At 35.1% G+C, this 19,491-nt stretch overlaps 1 protein-coding gene across 5 annotated transcripts in view; it reads left to right on the plus strand.

The window, feature by feature from the left end:
• The window catches only part of AKAP9 (A-kinase anchoring protein 9), a 108,209-nt gene that overhangs the window by 53,992 nt on the left and 34,726 nt on the right, over positions 1 to 19,491 (plus strand). For all 5 annotated transcript variants that reach the window (XM_033068277.2, XM_033068287.2, XM_033068305.2 and 2 more), the window contains 11 exons: positions 388 to 509; positions 1,007 to 1,112; positions 1,553 to 1,751; positions 2,298 to 2,394; positions 3,218 to 3,310; positions 4,250 to 4,621; positions 5,221 to 5,451; positions 6,994 to 7,134; positions 7,682 to 7,785; positions 8,507 to 8,712; positions 15,230 to 15,441. In XM_033068277.2, coding sequence (XP_032924168.1) covers positions 388 to 509; positions 1,007 to 1,112; positions 1,553 to 1,751; positions 2,298 to 2,394; positions 3,218 to 3,310; positions 4,250 to 4,621; positions 5,221 to 5,451; positions 6,994 to 7,134; positions 7,682 to 7,785; positions 8,507 to 8,712; positions 15,230 to 15,441 — 1,883 coding nt within the window. The remainder of the gene's footprint in view (positions 1 to 387; positions 510 to 1,006; positions 1,113 to 1,552; positions 1,752 to 2,297; positions 2,395 to 3,217; positions 3,311 to 4,249; positions 4,622 to 5,220; positions 5,452 to 6,993; positions 7,135 to 7,681; positions 7,786 to 8,506; positions 8,713 to 15,229; positions 15,442 to 19,491) is intronic.

Below are 19,491 nucleotides of genomic sequence, written 5' to 3' on the forward strand. Positions count from 1 at the left end.
GCTTAAAGAGCTGGTTTAGAGATTTCCTCATTATTCTGAACCACTTCATTTTTATTATGGGTATTTTCTTATGCTGTTTTCATTTTTGTAGATATTGGCGGGAAAAAACGTTTGGGGTCTTCCTCTTCCTCCTCCTCTTCCTCTTCCTCTTCCTCTTCCTCTTCCTCTTCCTCTTCCTCTTCCTCCTCCTTCTTTTTTAGAAGAAACTAGCAGTCCTACAAAAAAATGCATGCCTATCAATACATAAAAAATGCGTTCAAAATCTGCAAGGGCTTCACTTGTTTCAGTGTTTTGTGATGTTTATCAGACAATTCTTCAGGACAGAACTTGTGAACAAATTACTTATATTAAAATTTATGGTAAAATGTTCATTTTCTTTTTTTAAAGTCCCTGGTTCTTTGCGTAACTTAACTGTACAAGAACGTATGGATGCACTTCTCTGCAAGATAATGGAAGAGTACAGCAGGCTGAAAGCACTTCAAACACAGCTGATGACAGAGTGTAAACAGGTAAACTTTTATAGCATAGAGTATATGCGCATTTGAATTTTCTCTGTTGCATGAACTCTTTCTGGATGACTGAGGAAGTGTTTGAAAATGTTTGTATCCTGGTTGAGTGCCAGAGCAAGGCAGTGATTTGAGAAAATGGAGAAAACTGCTGTCCATATCACAGAATTGTAGGACTGGTTGAGGTTAGGAGACACCTCTGGAGTTCATCCAAAGCAGTGTCAGCTGGTAACTATACCCAAGAACTGTGTTCTGCTGAATTTTGATACTTCACAAACCCAGTGGGCAACTTTGCCTTCTTCAGGTTTTACATGCCCAGCTCTTCCATCCTCTTCTAGTACAACAAAGACTCCAAGCCTCCCATCTCCTTTGTAACTCTGTTGGACTCATGCCAGTATATCCATTTCTGTCTCATACTGGGAGTGGAGCACTGGATATAATATTTTTCCGCTACTACTAGACAAACTGTTGTTAATTGCATTTACTTGATCATTATTTAGCTCAAGGAACCAAAGCTATCGTCTTCAGAAAGGAGGAAAGAAGAGGAACCTATCCATATGGAAATAGGAAAGGAAAGTCTGCAGACTCCTTCACAGAATCTAATGGGTAAAAAGATGTATATGCTGTTTTTAATGTATGTATATTCAGAGACAAAGAAAAGACAATGACTTTTAATTTTAACTGATTTATATCTTACTACAGCTTGGACATAAGAATTTTTTTCTGATTTTGCAGTACAAGACTGATTTTCTTAAATTTCTGTAAATTTTTTCAGAATTATATTCTGCGATACATTTTTTGTTTAGTATTTTTTAGTTTTCCGCAATTACATTTTGTTACCTGTAGCAAATATAATTTTGCAAAATGGAAGGTTAGGTTAGTGTTCTTTGTTATGGAAAAGTATTTGACAGGATGTCAAATTTTTTTTTTAACTTCATTAATTATTCAGTTCATCACTGCTAAATATTTGTGAAGAAGTTAATATAGCTTCTTCCTTTCTCTCTTTCTGTCCATCTCACCCCCTGCTTCACATAACCTATATACAGATCCTACAATTCAAGAATACTGCTCGAAGGAGGTGGGGAACCTTAAAAAACAACTTGAGGAGCAGCATGCTCAAGAACTTGAACACCTCCGGTCCTATTTCCAACAGCAGCTGAAAGAAAGTCAAGAGAGATACACTACAGAGCTTGTCCATCTGCAGGATAAGCTTCAGATTGCTGAGGTATCCTCTGGCCACACAAGGTATTAATCAGTTTTTCAATGTTTATAACTTCACGCTCATTTAAGAAGTGTTTCAAATAACCATTTGTGTAAAACTCTGGGTTCTACTTCAGAATTGGAGAAATTCTTTATAAACATATTGCTCTTCTGTAGTTTTGTTCCTTCAAGAGTTGTTAAGAGTCTTATAGAGAAATGACATAAACATTGCAAATTAAGTAGTGTAGCATTAATAGTTAATAGAGGAAGATTTGATAAATGAAATAATGTGTAAAAGTAATTTCATATATATGAGCTTCATATATATGAGCAGCAATTTCAAAACTTCAACTCAAGTAGAACACATTTAACCCTCAGAACTACAGGTACTATCCTTTACATCTAAAGACATCTTGTGCGGTTGTAGTTGCCTGAAATTAATTATTTTCTAGAATGATAGGTAGTAATAAAGTTTGTGGTGAAGTTCAGGTCCACTTAACACATTCTGGTTTTCACCAAGTCCTGGGCAATGAAATACTGAAATTTATTCTTAATTATTATTTCCCCTCTCTACTTTTTGTGCCTTTTTAGTGTATCCACAGATTCAGAAAGAAAGTTAAAAGAAGTCTTCAGGAAGGTAAAGAGCACAGAAAATCTTCATCAGAAAAAAACAGATAAAGCATTAGAGGTATGATATAACTCTGTTGACAGCTAATATATGTAAGAGTGACATAATTTAGATGCTCTGGCCTCTTAGATGAAATTGAAATATGGACTAATGCTTCGTAGATTCAGGTAGTTATCATCTTAGTACTATACTATACTATTAGTCCTTGCTGGGGAAAAATATTTAAATTTTGCTGAAAAGCATATCTGGGAATTATGATCAAGAAAACTTGCTTTACTGATGCTGGGTTTAAATTTATTTTCTTTATTTTATCTCTGCTTCTTACTAAAGTGGGAGAGAATTAGTGTTCAAATTCTGGGTTTTCTTCAGGAATCTTTAAAATATTGTGACTTTTCTTTAAACGTGAGTTATGAAAGGAACAATTTAAGTGAAATCCCAGGGCTTTTGTAGTACATGCTGCACAGTTTAAGAGAGATTTTGGAAAAGAAACCCCAAAGATTGTAAGAGACCAAGTGCAGATGGAAAAGACCCTATGCATTCCTCCCCTAGGGGTGCTGGAAACCTGCCTCAAAAATCATGCATTTTGCAAAATAGTAATGTTGGTTTGTACTATGATTCTGTGCTTCTTGACCTGGTTTCACTGCATTTGACATCTCAAATATTGCTGAGATGAGAATTGTTGCAAATTCAACTTTTAAAATTCATTTTGAAGCAGAAATAAGGCAGTCTTTTACCCAGTTGTTCTGCGTTGTGGTAAAAAATTAAATTTGTATGAGATGAAGAATATCTAATTGAGGGAAAAAATCTCTTGCTGGATTGAAACTTGAAACTAATGAAATAAAATCACAAATACATGGTGAGAGATTTCATGGTTTTTTTACAGTTTGGTAGGGAGATGGAAATACAGAATGATCTGGATGTTGTTCAATTACTTCGAAAGCAGTACCAAGAAAGATTAGAAGAAGAAGTAGCAAAGGTATTACTTTTATTTCATTACTTTAAAATATGTTTAAAAAATATGTCATTTTTATTTGCCATTTTCAACTATTTAGTCACTTGCTGTAACATATGCTAACTTTTGCATGTTTTTTTACAAGGAATTGTTTCATTTGGTTTCTGAATGGGAAAGTCTTAAAAAATTCTGGAACATTTTGGGGTTTCTTAGCTATCTGTCCTATTCCTAATTCATTATTTCTGTTCATATGGGTTGTAGTGGTGGTGTTTAAAACTTCAAAGGAAATAGACAACATGCTACCATATTCTGCACTAGAATTTATTTTAAAAATGCAGACTTAGAGTGTTTTTCTTGCTACCGTAGGCTTAACAGTGGGTCAGCTCAAAAGACTTTTGCACTTAACAGCTTAGTACTATTTTCTGATTGTATTTTATTATGAGTTTTAAGATGCCATGTAAAACGCATAGTTTTTCTTAGAATCTCGTGACTAAAACATGGAAAGTAAAAGTAAAGTTTTATAGGTAGAGTATATTTATTTGTGGATTTACTTACTTTCTGATTTGCGAAAAAGTTTCCACTTCTTTGCAGAATAAAAAAAAAATTCTCCTGTCTGCTGCCAAGAAAACTCTTGTTTATAATAAGGAAACAAATGTTGCAGTGGTTAAGATCAGTTTAAGTTCAAAAGACAAGCTCACATTTTCTGGAATGGAAAGGTTTGGTGTTTTCAAGTGTAACACATTATAACTGAAAACAGCATTGTATTAATCAAACTACCTTAAATACAGAGTGTCTGTATTTTAAGATGTGACCATTTTCAAGACTGTTCTTTTATCCTTCTGTTCTCCTCTTTGAATTTTTGATTCTTACATTTTTATTGTTGATGGTCATCTATCAGATTTCTTCAGTAATAGGAGATGCTATGGAAGCATAAACTATTACAGACTTCTCTTATTTTTTCAGGTTATTGTGTCAATGAGTGTAGCATTTGCAAAACAGACTGAATTGTCAGGAATTGCTAGGCAGAAGGAAGAAGAAACACCAACACAGATTGTACATCCAGAGACAATACCTTTTGGAATTAAGAAACAGCACAGTGAGGAAGAGGTTGACAGCCTTCCCAGAAAAGCAACTGGAAAAGGCAGTGTGAATGAAGAAGGATTGAAATCACTTTGCAAGGAACTCAGTGAAGAGTCTGGAGAGGTCAACTCACTTGGAGAGCAGCTTCATTCTAATAGCAACCCTGATTGCATATTAGGACAGACAACACATAAGTCAGTGATTTCTGAAGACCTTCTTTCCCATGGCAAAGGTCTTACAGCAGAAGAAATACCAGTAAGTGTTAAAAGAAAACAGCAAAGAAAAAATGAAGATGAAGGTTCCCTTTAAATATTTCCTTTTTCCCTTTCAAAGGGTTGACAACTTCAGACCTAAATCATCTACCCTTCTTTCCTGTGTGCTATGCCTGAGGAAGGGAATATGATGCCAGCTGTATTGCAGACATATTGTCTAAAAAGTTTTTGTAAGCTAGTTTATATATTTTAGTGTTTATACAAAGGACAAATTAAAAATAGTGCTTAAACAGTTTGAGTCTCTTGTGATAAAGGATATCAGCAGAAAACAAAAATTTAAATTAAAGTGATGTAAAGCATGTAGTTAGTGTTTCACAAACATAGGATGGGGCTGAGCTAAAATAAATAAGATAAAAAGGAGTTGTAAAAGAATGGAAGTTAATACTGTTGAGAGTTATTTGAAAAAAATTATCTTTTTTAATGGAGAGTAATTCTGAGCCTGGACTGTCCAAGAAGCAGGCAACACAATAATGCTTTCATGCCAGCTACTTTCATTTATTAAAGTGTTTTCTGAAATTTATTTAAATATTTCTTAGGAAGAGTTGTTGAACATGAAGTACTAAAATAGTTGCACTGTTTCAGCACTCTGGTGAGGTGGTGGCTGCAGACACAGAGACAGAAACATCCAGTCAGCTGCTGCTGTACGAGGAGCGCTTGGAGGACATGCGGCAGGAGCTCGTGCGGCAGTACCAGGAGCATCAGCAGGCAACTGAGCTGCTGAGACAGGGGCACATGCAGCAAATGGAGCGTCAGAAAGAAAATCAAGACCAACTCTTAGCAGAGCTGGAGAGTCTTAAAGTGCAATTAGCTGAGGTAATGCAGAATTCAACCAGTGACTTAATATGGGTTAACAAAGGAACATCACCAGGCAGATTCATATTTATGCATTTATATCTGTTTAAAGGGAGAGGCATGCACGTATTTACCACGTGAATGCATACACACTCATGTGCACACACACATTAACTTTGTGTGTATGTGTGTGTACAAACAACCCCATATATGTGTGTATTTATAGAAGACATATTTCTTTAATCAAAGCTCAGACAGTGATGGATTAATTTAGACTTCTGTAAACACGGATCAGACCTTCAGTGATGCACAGCAGCCGGAAGAGAGTCAGTGTGGATGCACTGCCGATTGTGCCACCTCCCAGATACATGACCCTGTGTAGGATGCAGGCTAGCAGCTATGGCTAGAAGTACTATAAAATTCTTCATTTTTCATCATTCTGACTTGAACAGTATCAGTGGCTTCCTGCAACACTGTGTTGTGGCATTTTGGGTTTTTTTCCCCAGTTCTGGGAGATAAATCCTTACAAATTTTAGAATGAAACAGTGTTTGTGGGGTTTGATGGGAAACATCAGTGTTTCTTTGCCTTGTTGAACTTAACTTGCTGTCACTCTGTATCTATTCAAAGCCTACAGGACGTGTGCTAATGAAAGTGATTAGTCTCTCTTAATACTACTTCAAAAATAATGTAGTTTATAGACATGTCTTTCAAGGATTCCTTCCACTGAAAGACAAAGTAGACAGAATCCAGAAGAATATCTCTAGTTCTGTTTGAATTTCAACAGTGTAACATTACCAAAATGCACATGAAGCTAGTAATCAGTGAATTCTGAAATTATTTGCTTTCACCGAAGAGGGGAACTTCAGACATTTTCCAAACCTGGTTATGCTCTGTTTAAGTTTGAGCTCAAGGAGTTCTGGAATCTAGAAAGCCAGTTACTTGTACCTTAGGAGTCTTTTCCAGCAACATCAACTGTCTCTCTATCTGCTTTGAGGGTGTCCTAGAACCATTTATCCTGATAATCTTTCCTTTTGATATATACATACTTTTACCTTTTGTTTTTTAGTTTGTAACTGCATCTTTGTCAGGGTTGCAAATTCCTGTAGTTGATAAAAATCATTAAGTTGAACTTAGGTTGCTGGGTTTTTTTGGTTTTTATTGCCAAGTATATATGTTCATAAGAACTACATAGAAATGTATGCATTGCCTTTAAACTGTGAACACTTCTAGCTCTTCTAAAAGAGAATGTATATAGGGTTTTTACAAAAATAAGTTACTCTTTTTACTTGTGCAAAACATGTCATAGCATGTAATATTCAGAAGTTCCCTCCAGTTTGCATTGTGACCGTTGTATTTCCTAAAGAGCATAAAAATTATATGAAAATCTTAAGTATTTTTTTAGCCATGTTCCATTCTAGAAAGTGTTCAGTGTTTTTGCAATGATTTAAAGAGACGGATTGAAATGTCATTGTTCAAGGTCTGTAAAGAATTAGAAGTGACAGGATTCATTTTACTCAGAAGCTTAAAAAACTGTGTGAGCCTCTATAACACTTCTTTCTTAGCGTGTCTCAATGGAGAATGACAACCTGGTTGCAGAGAGAGAGAGAATGCTTTTAGAAGAACTGGAATCATTAAAACAACACTCCGTACCCAGAAAAGAGAGGCTGCTTTGTGAGTTACAAAACAGCAGCACACAGACAGAGGTAAATATGGACTTTGACTTTCTGGGCAAACGTGGCATGTAAAACCAGTAAAAGATTCCTGTTCACAGTTTCTTTTTCTGTGTAATATATTTCTCTAAAAGATGTGAAATATTTCTGGAACAGACCAACTGTAAGATTTAAAAGGTGATTGTGGTAAACATAGCATTTTGACTTCAGGTAAGCAGAAGCTGGTTGAACAACTTGAAGGTGGTGATTATTACTACAGCTATTTCCTTAAGTAAACTGACTTTTTCATATTGCTATAGCAACACAACCAGAAAATACAACAACTCTTTAGTCAGTGTAACAAAGTTCTTTCTAATTGGCCCTGCCTTGGATTTCCTGGTTTGTTTTTGTTAATGTTTTTTTCCACATAATAAGAGTATTACTTGATTTGTAATTTGGTACAGAAGTATTAAAAAGGAAATGACTACTAGCTGATGTTTTAAATTTCATATTCTACCATATATAAGAAGAATATGTTGCTTCTGACATGACAGGATTCCTGTCCTTTTTGTTTTCTCTCCCTCTGCCAAAACTTACCCAGAATGAAAATGAAAACCGAAACGATGCAAGAGAGCAGATCTTTGAGCATGAAGATGGGGAAAGAAAGCCTGATGAAACACCTTCAGCTCTTCTTTCTAAAGAAAGGTGCTTAGAACTATTAAGAAATATTTTTTCTTAAATTTTGATAATCATGTTCTTGCTGTTAAATTAATAATATTTATAGGCTTTATTCTGGCTGATAATAATTTGTATCTTTTGTTCTAGAAAACCATATATTCAAGTTTGTGTACTTTAGGTTAAATAATATCCTATTTATAAAACCTAACAATGTAATGGCATGGAGGATGAGACAAATCCTAGCCTACTTTACTATTTATTTTTTATTACGAATGTTGAATCATAAACATGATTTACACACATATTTATATATATATCTTATATGCACATATGTGAATTAAGTTTCTATTAGTATGATTTTTAAATTTTATAATCCCATTTGACTATTCTGAACTTTTTTAATCGGTGTAGAGGAACAATTTTCTTAACTGTCATTTTGAGAAAGGATTAATTTTATCATGAATACCAGGTGAAAGTAGACTCTTTAAAAGAATAGCTAGATAAAATGCCAAGATAAAAGTAGAAATAGTGATAAATACTTTGAATTTTGCATATTTTGTAAAAAGACCTGACTTTTAACACAAATACGTATCTAATATTTATATGATGTAGGGTCTAGCCTTAAAAAAGAAATCTAAATTTTGTTATTTCTATTGAAAATCTTCTTTGGTTGCAAGGGTGTGTAAAAGATAAAACCCACTTGGAAATCGGGGAAGGATCAGAGGATTGATTAGTTTCTGTTCTGCAGGCATGTTTTTCAGAAGGCTAATGAAAAACTCATGAAGATTCTTTTAGAAGTCGTGAAGACAACTGTAGCAGTGGAGGAGACAATTGGTCAGCATGTTCTTGGGTTACTGGATCGTTCTGGGAAAGTCCAGGCTTCCAAACAAGCTGGATGGGACACTGAGACAGAGGAGTCACTAAAACCCTGCATCCGTGTGGGGTATGAAAAAGGTACTGATTGTATGGTTTCATATTTCGTAAGAAGTATCATTTGCATGCTTTAATGATATATTTAAATACTCTTAGTTTTGATATTTTAAATTAAGCTTTTTTTAAGGAGAAAACCCCCACAATCTATTTTTCATTTGAATGTATATGACATTTCTGCTTAAGAGACAGCATTTCAGGAGTTGTCTGGGTCATGCCCCACACCAGTTACAGCTCCCATCTAGGGTCCTGTTACAAAGCCTGCAACAGAATGGGAAGGTGAGAAGTGAAGAGAAAAAGAAGCTTCTGTTGATAGAGGCAAAGAGAATGAAACAACTCCATGGCATCTTGCACCACTTACAGCCTCCTGTGTATGTATGGGAAATGGAGCTAGTGTCAAGGGTTGTATCTCCACCAGAGCACTAAAAGTACAGAGGTATGTGACTGGTCACTGAGAGCAACTGGTAGGGTACAGGCCTGTATGTGTGTGCTTGTGAACTTCATTAAAGAAGTGTTTGCATGCAAATCCCGTTTTGGACACATTTCCAAGAACTTCTCAACTGTCAACACTTGCCCATCAGCTGTTTCCAGAAGTACTAGTTGGCACAAGACTGAAGGAGCATTTTGATGTTATAGTTAGGTGCATACCAGTGTCAAAGAACTCTGCGGGGCTCTGTTCATTTTCTTGTGACTGCACTAGGATAATGTCTGTCCGTTTCTCTTTTGGGCAAGAGTAGGTGCTCGATTGTATTGCCATTTAGGTACCATTAAGGTTGTGCGCATGCGTCCTGGCTCTTGTGGGGAGCCAATGAACAACAACTTAGTTCAGGTTCAAACACATTATACATCTGGATTTGTCTGGAATTTTAACTACTAGGAATAAGAAAAATAACTGGAAGTCAAATACTACATTTCAGTATTAAGAAAGTGTCAGGATAATAATACAACTGGTGAATGAAGGTGAACTTTACCTCTTTCTTTCGAAATGTAGATTATTGCATATTATTGATTCCCTCTGGCTTTAAATACAGGTCACATGAAACCTTGGGGCAAGTTGAGAAAGATTATATGAATTTGCAGAGACTTCTTCAGTTGATCACTGAAAAGGTTATCTGCAATGAAAAATATAAAGTTGTAGTCTAAAAATTTCTGAAGTTTTTAAGCTAACAGCACTTTTATTCTTGTACTACTGTTTCATTTTTAAAAAAGTAACTTTTGTTTTCTGCACATTTCACTGTATTTAGTTGTGGGAAAAATTACCTTTTGAAACTTCAGGCTTTTGAGGCTTTGCCTTTTTCCTCATATAGATTGGATAACTAAGCTTCTGACCTTATTTTTTGATGCATTCACTTTTTGCCTGCTCCTGCACATCATTGTGGTCACTAATTATTGTCATTAACAATTCTTAATATGGTTACTTGCATTACATGTATGTAGCAAAACACAGTTTAAAAGTACCTTTGTCATTTTGACTTATCCCTGGCTTTCATAATGCTACTGTCTAAACACAAAACATGCCCTGTGATTGGAATGATTTCTTGCGAAGTCTTCTGATGAAAGAGGACTCTCTTCAGGTAGAAAAAAACTGTATTCATTTTGCTAGTGACTGTTTCAACTTGTGTCTGCTATTAGTGTGTTTTGAAGAGGTATGCAAGGTTTCACAATCTTGTAAGTAAGCAGGTGTCTGTTCTTGTAATGCCCCCAGCTGGTACAGAGCAGCTTTCGAACTGCCCACCTACCATTTGTTTATTCCAGTATCCTTTTTGATGTTTCCTTAAATTCAGAAATAACAATGAAGGAAGGAGTGACCAAAGTAAAAAGTCAAAATTAAAGAAGAGCTAAGCTTACAGTAACATAATAGCTGAATGTATGGCTTGTAATGTATCTCTGGAGCTGTATTCACAGTTCTTCTTTTTTTCTCCCAGAATGATACTGCAGCATCCTTTCTGCCACTGGGGTCATGCAGCCATAGTAATAGTTGTTTCATAAGCTAAATTATTTGATCTTTCTTCAAATGGAATTACATGACAAATTCTGTTAATATTTTCAGCAATGGGACTCTTGTTACTCATTTTCAATACTAACACTAAAGGGCTTGAGAGGACAAATTTTTCCCCATTATTTTATGGAAGTAAGAAATATGTAGACACTGTTAGTTGTTTTGGGTTTTTTTTGAACTGTGCATGTTATTGTATTTTCTAGTACTGAGCCAAACAGATCTTCCTTTTTAATTAGTTAGCAAATCTGTAGGAATAAATTATACCAATAAAAATCTAATAATAAAGTAGTAAGATAATGTGTTTATTGAAGTTAATTCTCTGAACGTTCTGAACATAATCTGTATGTATTGACAAGCAAAACTCATCTTACTCTTTTTGCTGAGTTTCAGCATTTTTAAAAGCTGAATGTTAAGGTCATATCTTTATAACCACACCTGATTTATGGAGCACATTTATAGAGGAACATTGACTAGGTTATCTGCAAACACAGGATTTTTTTTCTAGAAGAGTGATTAAAGTTCAAATTTCAGTCATAAAACATCATTGGAAGTGAATGACCATTTGTGTACAGTAATCTGGTGAGTTTGCTTGGGTAGAGGGACTACAGTAATGCAGGTTGCTCTGGAGAAGCCTGCAAGGTTATGCATTCTTTGAATATTGAACCCTCTTACCTACCTTCTGAGATCCTTATTTCTGAGCAGTGTACCAGGAAAAAAGGGAGTAAATAGCTAAACATTGTGCTGCCACAAGACTGATTTTTGTTTTCAAGTTGTGAACCCTAAGCTGAATTCCTAAGTGGAATCCCAGGAGTAAACTGAGATACTGTATCAGAAAAGTGCAGCATGATGCAAAATATATATTGCTTCATAAATGTCAATTGGCAGCTCATAAAAAACTTCTGTATATGAAACTTCAGAGCAAACACTGTATAATTAAGCACTTTTCTGAAGATTTAGTGGACCATGACATCTAATGTGCTGAACTACATGCTCCATGGCAAAGGAAACAATATAAACCTTTGTTTCTTTGGTTGATTTTTTTTTTTCATTACAAGGAGAGGGTTTACACAAAGAGATTATAGTTCTACTTTAGTCAGTTACATTCTATTTATTATTTTGTATTGACTGAACAAAAAAATTGCAGGACAGAGGAATTTGAATTGGTTCTCTTAGGGTGGGAGACTGAAAAGCCATATAAGGATGAACAGAATGGGGATTACACATTAAACTGCCAGGGATGATTAATGAGACTGGACAACGTTCCTGTTTCTTGTTTCCACCACTGAAAATTGTGTGGAAAGATGCATTTCTAAGCTGCTGTGTACTGAGACCATTTTGAGGGGAAAAAGATACAGACTCTTACTGTGCAGTTAGAAAGACATTTAACATAAATTTGTGTTCTTAAGTTCCACTTTGTAGAAATCATAATATAGTTGTCTACATTTATCATTTGGGTTGCCAAGCCCATTTTATAAACAGAATTATTACAAGTTTTTTGTGCATTTGATACTTTTGGGAGGTTTTTGTTATCTTTGAGACTACTAAAGTTTCTATGTGCCAAATTATGCTTTCAGTGACAGCTCACTTTTTCATTCTTCATTTTTTATAGTTCTCTTTCAGGCAAATTATGAGATATTTTATATTAAAAAATTATGTTTTAATGTTGATTTATTTTGTATTTATCAAGAAGAAATGAGAGCGAATTACAAAAGAATTACCATTAAAAAAATGGAGTTTTAAGCCTTGTTATGAGTTTGTGGAGGCTTTTTGGTACTGCTCTGGTCATTGGTAAAAATTAGTAATATTAGTGGCATTATTAATGTAAAAGACATATTCTGAATCTGGCTTTTAAAACTTACATTCTTAGCTGCCATCAGTGTTTTTAAGTTTTTCTTCAGAAGCTTCCAGACAGTTCAGATGATTTTGCAACCAGTTGCACATTTCTGCAGTCATTTTGTATAATCTTTATTTTTGTATTTTACACGCAATCATCATTGCACAATTCAGATGTACTTCTCAAGCAAATAATTTCCTGAAATAGAAGGGTGACAAGAAATGAATTATGGGTTAAACCTGAGAAGGAAAACAGGAACATTACCTAGTTTATTTGTACTCCATCAGGAAAGGATTAGATTGTGCAAGAACTAACATGTCATTGTTTTATCTTGTTTATAGCTGTGCTACTGTACTGTGGGCTTTTATTTTGTGAGTTCTGTGAAGCTAAGCAGGGTCTTACCTGCTCAGTTCTTAAGATGGGTGGCCTCCAAAGAGCATCAGGTGCTGCAGTAAGTGTGTTGGTGGCTCAGTAGGGAACATATTTTTCTTCAACTCAGTCTTTAACCAATACTTTGGCACAGCATTTGGAAATACTTATGCTGCTTGGTGTCCATCTCAAATGAAGGTCCTTTCTACTCTGAGGATATTAAAGCTTCTGCATCACTATTGATATTTTGAAACACCCAAACCCAGTCCAAACTTGGGTGGTAAGACATCAAAATGCTATTGAATAAAAAAAGTGAAATTGTTAATTTTGCAGCCTTACTTATACTACAGGGGGATGGAATATTAGGGTGCTGTGGGAAAGCTTTTATGGTCTATAAACCCATTGCAAATATTTCATGTCCTGGCAGAAAATGACTGCTAGCCACTGCTAGGGTGATTCCACTACAGGAGTTTATGACTGCCATTCCAAAGTGCAGTACTCCAAAGTGCTTTGAAATCCTGTGTAGATGAAAGGTGCCATGTGAATGTATCTTCTGTTCATCTGGTTATTTGTTCTATTCATGCATATAGTGTGCTTCTGTTTTTTCCCTTTGGAGTGTGAAAACAGTTTGTAACATTATACCCCACATATCCAAAAGGAGATATGAAACAGTAATAATACAACTAGAAGAAAAAAATTGCTAAATGCATCTGCATTTGAAAAATCTTAGCAATTTTAAGAGAAAAGTAAACCGAGTGAAACCTTCCTCAATTAAAAGTGCTATAGATTAGTTTGTTGTGTCAGAATACTTACAGTGTTAAGTACACCAAGTGGTTAATCATGTTGCAGCTTGTTGCAAAAAAGTTAAAAACAAACCTCAAAAATAGAACCTGACTTGCTTGATAGGTTCAAACAACATCAGAGTGCTCATAATATTATTTGCCTGCCTGATTAGGAGGCAAAAAAAACAAGACCTAACTACATTTTTAAAGGCAGTTTGTGAGATTGGTATGTTGTAATTTCAATTCAATTTCTGTAGCTAAACAAACTGTTCTAGTTCAGTAGTCACAATTTGTGGAGTAACCAGGAACTGGAATTCAAAGATAACTCAGTATTGAACTTCATTGCTTAACAGACATTGACTATTCTTAATTCATTTAGTGATACTACTGTTCCTAAAAAATAAGATATTTTTCAGCAAATCCTAAGCAAAAACATTGTATTGTTAAAAAAAATGGACCATACCAAAATAGTTATTTTAAATATATTTCAGAAATATACTTCATTTAAATAAATTGTCATTTTAAAAAACTCTCCACAGTAGCATTTATTTCTGACATTTCAAATCTGTCACTCTAAGGACATAACACTTCTTTATTTTTAAAAGACTTTATCAACAATAGTTTCTACTGTCATGATACACCTACTGTATTGTTGTTTCATACTGAAAGTATGTTTTTAAAGCATCTCAAAACTTAGCTTTCACTTGCATTACTTAAATACAGCCATATTCTAAATATGGCAAATTTGCTGTTTTCTAGATGAATTGCTATCAGCCTAATACCACAGGCAAAACCTTGTGTGTCTGGCTTTTCCCAGAATGGTAAAGAATGAATAATGTCCTTAGAGGGAATCAGACCTCAGGAAGATTGAGAAGCAGGCAGGTGCCGGGTGGCCCAGCAGCAGGAACAGTTGCAGTCCTGCTTCGCTGTACTTGATGTCTTCAAATTTTAGTAAAATTTGTTCGTTTTAGTAAATTTTCAGTTCACTAATAACCATGCTGAATATTATTGTTCTGTATTCCAGTCTTTTTGTCCTAAGAAGCCATCTGAATTGCATGCATGCCTTTCCTTTTACTCACTTGAGTTTGATTCACTGACTTGAACAGTTTTGTATTCATGCATAGTAACATAATTGGGTGTTGGTGAAACAGGGACTGACGTTCAGGTTTTGATTTTGTTTGGAGTTTTTTAACTGATTAGCATTTTAAAGACAATCTTGCAAGTATTAGTGCAAGTTACTCTAAGTAGTAAGGATTACTGATCTTAACAAAGGTTCAAAGATGAGCATCAGAGCCCCTAAGCGTACTGAAAGTATGTCTAGAATATTGTCTGTTAATATCTCCTTTTCTCTTGCACTTCTGCTTCTTTTTAATTAACACATTGTTTTTCTTGTGTGAATTTTAGTATGCAGTATTTCCCTTTCTGTTTTTGTGACCAAGACTAATATTTTCATCATTTTTGGACTTGTCTTTCTTATTGTAACTCAGTTGCACAGTTTTTCACGTTTGCAATTGCTAAGAGTCAGTGTGAAAAGGTAACTATTTTTCTTTTTCTCAGAGTCCTGTTCCTTATATCATGGTAGTAGTATGGGAGATGATGATATTAACATGTGGTCTGGAGCAGCAGGTGAAGGACTGCTGAGCCAACATCTTGCAGAAAGTGGGATGGAAATAGATCCTGAAAATGAAGAGCTCATTCTGAATATTAGTTCTCGACTGCAGGCGGCTGTTGAAAAGCTTCTGGAAGCTATCAATGAAACTTCAAATCAGGTGGGGTGATTTAATAGAGAAGCACTTTAAATTTTGTGTCTCAGTTAGGATTTTTTCTTTATTTTTCTTGTGATTGTGTTTTCATAGACCTAAACCCCATAGGTTCATTTTGACAGATGTAACAATGCTTCAGGTGCCGCCACCCAAAAAAAGATTGTTCCAGCACGCCTTTACTGATGAATATACTTTCCTGCTAGAAATCTGCTTTGGTCTGCAGAGGAATTTGGGCATTCTTGCCAATCTAGGGCAGTCTTTCATTGCTCATATGGATCATCTGCATTCTGCTACAACCAGGAGATGAAACAGGAGGTGTCAGAGCACATAGAGCTTGTGAAAAGGGAGGATTAAGGGGAACTGTGTCTAGTTCTCTTGACAAACATTTTAGTCACTTGACTGGCCAAAAAGGTGGAGCTCTCTTGCTGTCTCTTCCAACTATGATTTAAACATGGCCAGTGAAGCACATATCCACCTTGCTATCAGATAAGGAGTCTGCACTCCAGTGTTTGTGTGAGGTCTGTGATTCAGGAATAGTGTCCAGAAAAGAGGCAATTTGCTATTGGAGTACTTTGTGTGGTGAGATGTTAGTTGCTGTCTGAAGTACTTCCTTATTAACTGAAATAGGAACTATATACCTAGGTCAGTTCAAATCACACTGCTTTTATCACGTCCTTTACTTTTAGGTTGTGTACATGGCAATTTCAAGGTGTCAAAGTATTCTCCTTCATAGCTTTGTAGCTGAGACTTTGCCAATACCAGCAACAGAGTTATGGCTCAAACACATGCAGACACATTTTCTTCATTAATACCTATTATAAAAAGATGGATTTATCCCTGATGATCATATATGTTTGGCTTTTTTTTCTTAAGTTAATAAAAAATCCTTCTGTTTACACATTTTCCCAAAGTATAAATATTGACACTTTTCTGGCTGTTCTGTAGAGGGGCTTTGCAAGCATTCAAGCTTGTCTGCTTTGCAATGTCTGCTTATTGGATTATATACAGTTCTTGTATATACCAAGACATATAGATGACTTGAAAATTATTTTTAAATATTCAGAAACTGAATCCTTTATTTTGTTTTTAGTCTGCAATATTTTGTAATCCAAAACTGGTTATGGGCAGAAGAGATTTTAATTTTAACCTTTCCTCTAATCAGCTGTGTTTTGCGTACAGACATGTACCTATTTCTTCAAATAAACTTAAAAGAGTCAGAGAAAACCTGGCAAAATCTTCAAAGTATCTGTGTGAGACCTGTCTGAACACACACTTTCAGACCTGAAGTGCAGTTTCAAACTTGAGGCAAGGCATATAGTGGGTGTATTAATTCAAATTCCACCTGCTGGTGTTATGTATTGGTAAATAAACTGGGCCACTCCCCTGAACTCTTTCAGTTAGGAGATACTAGCAGGAAGCCTTTAAACTAGCAGAGTTTTAGAAAGTTCTTCCTGTTGAATTAACTCCAGCAACAAGGATGAATGCAAATAATGACTTGCGTGTATTTTTCTTTCATTTGCCGTAGTGGAGCTGGAAAATTTTTAGTTTCAGTTTTGTTAGCTTGCTTGTCTGCTGCAGCGTTCCTGTGCAGGCAGAAGAAGATTCTGCTTTCTTGCCTTGGAAATTACTTGCCAGTTGCTATTGGAAGATTTCTGTTGCTTTTTCATGTGATGCTTCTCTAAGAAGGATTTTTTAGGAGTGACCATAAGAAGTTTTCCACTTTGTTTGGGGTTAGTCCACCCCTGAATTACTCAGCTTGAAAAGTCGTCTGAGGCTTCCTACTGATTCTGAGTAGGTTCGTCACCGACTGTGCTGGTATGTGTCTTCAGACTGTTAAACACATGTGTTGTGTTATAAATTCCTGTCAGAAATTTCTAAAGCCAGCCTAGCTAGTGCAAAATACCCACGGGACGGTTGAGAAGACAGTGAGAGCAATATTTTTTGGAATGGATTCTTACCGCACCTACTGGGCATCTAATCTGTTTAGTGGTTTGTGGACTGAAGGCCAAGAAGAAGATACATATGAGGTTGAATCTCGTGTGCCTTTACCATATCCTTTTCCTTTCACCGAACACTTGGATGAGAATAATTCTGTAGTTGTAAATACTTCAATTTTTCACTTCAGCCACAAAAAAAATGGGCACATTTTAAAAGTTGTCTCTAAAATCTCCTTGCCTACACCTCCCTATTCAGTAAGTATACAAGTTTTTAAAAGAAATTAAGCTTAAATAGAAGAGAATGCAGTGAAAAATTATATAAACTTATCTCTGTTGTTAAAATTGTACTGCTGACAGGCACTTTTCCTAGTCAGTTTTCAGTGGGCACTGAAACAGTCTTAATTATACAATTCTCTGGTCATTTCTAACACAAGAAATTTATCAGACACAGAAATATGTTGAATTTGAGATATTTGAGATCTCCTTTGAAAGCATTTCACTGTTACTTGTTACATTTCATTTTTCTCACAGAATAATTCACAGTGGGGGAGAGACTGCAGTCAAAGTGGTTCCCTTTTAGCTTTGGTGCACTGATTACTAACAGTAACTAGCACAAGCTGGCAGCTCACTTGCAGTAATCCTGTGGAGAAATTGTTGATCTTAAAAAATTATGTTTGTGTTTGTACTTCTTTGTGGTTTTGCTGTGTGATATTTTAAATAATACTTTGAGTTGTTATTACTGAAAAAAGCTGGAGAATAATTTTTATTCTGAGTTTTAACTGGAATATTTCATGCAGTTCAGGAAGCCATTTTTACAGTTGTCTTATGTACAGTAAATCTATCATATGCTTCCGTTTTATCCGAGGTGGGTCTTTCATTAAGCATTTGAAAATAAAAGGATGAAGTGAGGGTGCTCTATGATTTTTAAAAATATCTAAATCAGTTCAGATAGTTGCAGTATTTTGACCTTTCAAAGCCTGTCAGAATAAATGATTAACATGAACATGTTAATAATGCCCATCTGAAAAGGAATGCTGTAGAAAATAAATTATTTAAACTCAGTGTATTATAAAAAAGAATTTATTGATTATTCAGGTTTTTTTCAAAGTGTAAGTGAATAATTCTGTGTGCACTGTTCTATTTAATGTTACTTAACCCATTTTTTTTAGCTTTTAAAACAAACTCCTCATATTCACAATCTTTGTGGGCCTTAGTGAGAAAACTTTTATATTTTAAGAAATCAAGAGACAAAATAATTTATAGAAACTGTAGACATTACTATCTTTCAAATATCTGCCAATAACCATAATATTAAAAAGTTAGAAAAAAAAACCAACCAAAAAGCCCAAAGAAGCATGTTATTTCATTTTCTGACATCTATTGTTCTTATTCAAAATAAACTGTCTTATTTTGAATATAAGCCACACAAAAACTCATGCAGAGTTCAGGCCTAGCAATTTGTGTTTCTCCCTCAGAGAGGTGGCTATAGACAATAAACGTTAATAGTTGAGAAGTAAAGATTTTGGTAATTGATTTAAGTTTGGCATTATCTTAGATGGACATTTTTTGTAATTCAAACTTCTAACAATGTTTAATCTTTATGCATTATTTTACTTTTGTAATTCTAATTTAATTAGTTTTGAAATTATCATTTTGGATCTAATCTGTAAATATGCAATTTTGTATGACATAGTTTTCCAGTACTTCAGGATAGTGGTAGAGTGAAACTGTGCTACATCTGTGTCAGTACATGTTAAATATTAACCCACCAGAATTTAAAAAAATCTTAGTAATTCTGCTTGGTTGACACTGTTGGAAGAAGCACTGCTTTACTCCCTTGTTGGTTGAAATGTGCAATGCTCTGGAAATTCACATTTTCCTGGTGTTCTCATCTATCTTCATGTTAAGGAGAAAAAGAGGTGAAGCATCATTTCAGTCAATCTATAATAAGGCTTCTGCCAGTTTTATACAGTGTTTTTTAGCCATTCTAAGTGTATGGTGGGTGGTAACTTACTTGTACTTAGAGCAAAACTCATGTGTAAACAAAGGTGAATCTAGCGTAAACTCATAAATCAGGAATTACCGGAACAAAGACACGGATTTAGCCAGGTGGCTCATG

This window comes from Catharus ustulatus, chromosome 1 (assembly GCF_009819885.2).
Source record: "Catharus ustulatus isolate bCatUst1 chromosome 1, bCatUst1.pri.v2, whole genome shotgun sequence".
Classification (NCBI taxonomy): domain Eukaryota; kingdom Metazoa; phylum Chordata; class Aves; order Passeriformes; family Turdidae; genus Catharus; species Catharus ustulatus.